General features: G+C 39.6%; 1 protein-coding gene across 2 annotated transcripts in view; it reads right to left on the bottom strand.

The window, feature by feature from the left end:
* Positions 1–5000, bottom strand: part of med25 (mediator complex subunit 25) — a 36492-nt gene that overhangs the window by 1132 nt on the left and 30360 nt on the right. The window contains exons 16-19 of one of the 2 annotated variants that reach the window (XM_061905604.1): positions 2924–3034; positions 2634–2705; positions 2198–2368; positions 1989–2109 (exon numbers count right to left, since the gene is read on the bottom strand). In XM_061905604.1, coding sequence (XP_061761588.1) covers positions 1989–2109; positions 2198–2368; positions 2634–2705; positions 2924–3034 — 475 coding nt within the window. The remainder of the gene's footprint in view (positions 1–1988; positions 2110–2197; positions 2369–2633; positions 2706–2923; positions 3035–5000) is intronic. The other variant, XM_061905605.1, reaches the window with a different exon arrangement.

The raw sequence follows: 5000 nt of genomic DNA, 5'->3' as shown, positions 1-5000 counted from the left end.
TTTATTACTGTGTATTTAATAGGTGCCGTCTGAAATTCAAGTATTATTCACTGAAAGTCAAGTATTTCATACATATATATATATATACATATATATATACACATACATACATACATATATATATATATCTATATATCTATATATATATATATAGATATATAGATATATATATATAAAATACTCTAGTTGGTGAATTGTAAATGTAAATATACACCTCACCTCTTAACCAGGCCTCCGCCCTACCCGACCAAGCCCCCCAAACCCCACCTTTCAAAATCGGAGGTCTCAAGGTTGGCAAGTATGCTACAGATCAACCGTTTTTTCAGGGCCGATACCAATACTGATTATTGCTAGTCAAAGAGGCCGGTAAGTGATATTAGGAGCCGACATTCATTTGCAGTAAAATTTATATAAACATGAATAGTATACGTCAGTGAACAGCTGGACAAGGCTTTAAGTTGTTTTTTTACCATTATTTTTTAAGAAAGGTGGGACGAGCAGAGACATAATGTTTAATGCGGCGTAAATGTTGTGGTTAATTTAGCAGCAAATAACATCAGGGGATATCACCTTTATTACGTGTGTCTAAGAGGAGCATCAACATTTGCATTGCACAATATCTCCTGGGAAAACTGGCAAAAATATGGGTTTTTTCAACATCACAATAACTTGCCATCAACTCAATTTTATAGCCGTTAATGGATTGAATATATTCTAGGGTTTCCTCGTGAGGAACCCTAAAATATTACCAACATTTATATAAAAACAATTCTGGGCTCTTTCACGTTGATTATAGATGAGACATTTTTCAAAATGGCTGACATTACTTCCTGGATGTTACAGAAAGTATGAGAATGTGTGAGCTGCTGCCTGCTCTTCTTTACTTATATAATAATCTCCTATTTGTCAAGATATTAACACATAGTTTGAATTTTTGGTAGAGATATCTTTTCTGGCGTCTTCATAGCTATCCATCTCATCGTATATTTTGATAGAATCAAGGAACATGAAACTTGCTGTGCTCCGTTAATGAGCGAACAGACAAAACAGGAGGAAGACGCCAGGAAGGAATGACAAACACTGGACTTTGTGGCAAAAAAAAATCAAAGATTTGACAGGAGGTCAGAAGAGAAGTACTGCATGGTAGAAGCGAAAGAAAAGAGGGCGTGGCCGCGTGAACACAGCTTTGCAAATCGTAGAAGAATTCCCACAAGAACTCCAATAAATACCCGGTCAGATATCAAAACATATTTGGGGAGAATTATTGACAATGAAAGTATTATTTATTCTTAAATGTAGGACAAAAGGGCTTGTGGTTGAGCAGTAGTTATTACTACCTAGTTCACTAATTTAATTTACCTTTTAAAGTACTAAATACTACTATCACGTGTATATATCGTATCTGCTGATGTAAAAAAAAAAAAAATTACTAATATACGTCTAAATAAATATTGCCCTCGATAATCGGTCGATCTCTACCTTAAAGGGGCTCTTTTCAACTTGTTCAAAATTACACTTTACACTACCAGCTAGCTTTTGGGTGGTTTAAGAGAACATACATATTTAAGGGTCTAATTCTACACAATTACTAATTATATTAAATAAAAATTTCTCGGCAGTCCAAAGAAACTTTCCGGCATTCTGTCTCATAATTTACCGCTGTCTCAGTCACACATCCAAGCAGGGAGCGTGTGCACGTACACAAACCCACATTGCTATGATAGAATATACATAAAAAATTGACAGCTAATGTTAGTAGGTAAACTTTGCTAAATTGCGATCATTAGCTGACAAGCCACAAAGCTAATAAATGTGTGTGTGTTACGTCATTCTGTGCTATAAGCCGGAAGAAATCGGGTTGTAATGCTTAAAACGGCTTAGCCCTCAAAACATCCACATAAAGGTTGCAAACATTTGTGTTTAAATTAATTTAACGTTCAGTCATTCAAGCGTAAGAAGAAGTTAGCCACTGTTAAAGTGATTCTGACCTGCCATGGGCTGCCTCCACTGGGCCTGCATTTGAGCGCCCCCTCCTGGTGCAGAGTGGACCATCTGCTGTCCGAGGCCCTGGTGGGACATCATTCCGGGCATGTGGGACACGCCCCCTTGCTACAAGCAGACAATGTGTCGGGAGAGGGCGGAGTTAAGCTCCTCTGAGGTTGAGGACAGGGTCTAAATGTGATTTTATTCTTTTTACCGGCTGCTGCTGGCTGAGGAGGAGACTGCGCAGCTGCGGATTGGCCCCCGGGTTTGAGAGGCGGAGTATGGGACCCTGGGGCGGGGCCTGTCCGCCCTGTGTGACCTGATTGGGTGGCGCGCCGCTGACGGGCGGCTGCTGGCTATTGGGCCCGGCGGCTCTCATGTTCATCTGAAAAAAAGGTTGGACAGACTTCTTAACCACACACACACACAAACTGACACGGGAGTTGAACCTGCAACTCATGCAAGCACCATTTAGAGTGCAGGAAGGAATGACATATCAAAAAAGTGTAGAGTAGAGCACAAGTTGCATGCGGCTAAAATGAAGCCTCATAGACGCACAAAACAGATCGAAGTGGCTTTTATTTTGAAAGTACAGCTGCTCTCATCAAGAGATTGCATCACAGGAGGAAATCAAACTGTGCTGCTCTCACCATATTGTTCTGCCTCTGCTGCTCCTCCATCATAGTGACCTGACTAACAGAGGGCATGCCCACCACCACCGACTGGACACAGAAGAGGAGTTGGAGGAGGAGGAGGAAGAAGAGGAGAGTTGGCGGCGTGAAGGAGAATGAAAGAGTCAAGTGTTAGCTGGGAGTGCATGCACACAAGTCAGCAGCAGCACGGCAGTAAAGGTGTCAAAGTGGTGTGTGTGTGTGTGCGTGCATGCAAGTGCCTGTGTGTGTGTGTGTCAAGGCAAGGAAAAGTGTGCAAGTTGACTTACCTGCTGCTGCACGTTGCTATGGGAGACAGAGATGGGGCCTGGGGGCCTGTTGAGGAAGTTCTGGTTAGGGGGTACCTGGCCAGGCTGCATGGGCCCTCCAGGGCCGCTCAACTAATGCAAGGAGAAAATCACAACAATGAATCATAAATTAAGAATGCAGTTTCCTAACTTGTAATTTAAAAACATGTTTTTTACAATAGCAGCATTCCAATAAAGCATAGTTTTACTTGTCACCCAAACACACTTCAACCTGAGTACACTTGTTTTCACTTTTAGAATGACAAAAAGGCCTGATAGGATCTGTACTGCCACCTGCTGGTATGGAGAGTCATTACCTCCAAAAGTGCACTAATTTCAACATCAAACACTCTAAATCAGGGGAGTCCAAATGTCTTCCACTATGGGCCTCACACTGAAAAATTAAAGCAAATATTGGGTATTTTTCATTTTCAAAACCGATATATAGATTTGTTTTTTAAATTGTTTGGGCTCCCTTCAACTTTGGTCGAGGGAACCTGTTAAGGTCGCAGATATGAAAATGTTAAAAAAAAGAAAAAAAAGTGATATTTACTTCTTTAATAAAATAATCACATTTTCCGTCAGGTCTATTTGTTGATAAAAAGTTAAAAACACTTGTTTCATGTTGTGTGCCCTTTTAATTAGAAAACCCTGTTTTTATGGAAAACACAAAATATGTAATATTTCCCCTCAAAACCTTAAATAAGTTAATAATTCATTGATTTTGATTCATTATTGTTTTTTTAACAAAAGAGTTTTAAAAAAAATATCCCACAAAAATTTATTGGGGAATCCAAAAGGGCCCCACTCACAAAAGTGTAAAAAATAAGTCATACTTTTGTTTTAATACTTTCAACAATTAAGTCTCTTGATCAACTTCAGATATAGCTATCCATTATAGGTTTTGTTTTTTCATGCTTTTTTTATTTGTTTGTTTTATGCCCTTTTTGGCAAATAAAATGTTGTTTTTTTGTATGGCAAACACAAACAATGTAAAATTTCCCCACAAAAATATTTCAAAGTGGAATATTTGATGTGAAGTAATTGAAGCATCGAATAGGTCAATAATTCATGTTTATTTTGATGCATTTTTACTTTTTGAGCAATGACAGCTTTAAAGATATAAACAGACTGCATGGCAGCTTTGTGTTATTAATCAGCCTTGCACTTTTTCTCATTACATTCCACCTGTTTGCTCTTGTTTTCCACATTTTTATGTTTTTTATTTATATATTTTTTCATAGTATTTTTAGAATGTACTGTTAAAAAATATCTGCAGGCCGCAAATGGCCCCAAATTTGCACTTTGGACTCCACTGCCCTAAATTAAACTTTCAGGCTTGTTATTCAGCAAAAATCTGAGCTGACATGACTTTTCAAAAGGTGTTTAAGTTCACCAGCTATTCATTTTAAGATATTTGAGCTAAGTTTGAAGAAAAATACCGTTACCTTTCTCTACATTTAGAACCAAAAGGGGAACCCCTTCGCCTCAAAACCAATTTAGATCAGACTTTCTGCGGCACAAATGATAAAAAGTGACGTAAAGACACCTCCAGCCCCCACACACACACCTTAAGAGCCCAACAAATCAACCCGGGACGGCTCTAATGCACGTCGCAAGGAGACAGAACAGCTGCCGGAGATCCTCCTCTCCTTCCCGTCTGAAGTGGCCGACCAAGATGTCAGACGCACTTTCCAGGGAAAAGCATCACGTGCTTAGACGAGCGTGCGATCACGGAGACAAATTCCTGACAACTTGGTGCAAATTGAAATTTTAATTACGCTAAGATTGCTGTGGCTTCCCTATTAGCCATGCAGCGCTGAATACGTGATGATACACAAGAGGCAAAAGGGGGGAAAAAATTCATTATAGTTTCATAAGTTCTGCAGCCTCTAAATGGCCCGGCACTCGAACACACACGCACTTTGTCGAGATGTTAAATTGGAAGGCCGTCTATACAAAAAAATGATGGAGACGAATGGAATTTTGCTTTAGAGAAGGCCGCAGTCTTTCTCTAGACGTCTCCATCAGTGTGTGAAGTCAGGCAGTGAGTGTCCGC

Source organism: Nerophis ophidion, linkage group LG07 (genome assembly GCF_033978795.1).
Source record: "Nerophis ophidion isolate RoL-2023_Sa linkage group LG07, RoL_Noph_v1.0, whole genome shotgun sequence".
Lineage (NCBI taxonomy): Eukaryota > Metazoa > Chordata > Actinopteri > Syngnathiformes > Syngnathidae > Nerophis > Nerophis ophidion.
This window is presented reverse-complemented; position numbering and strand designations above follow the sequence as displayed.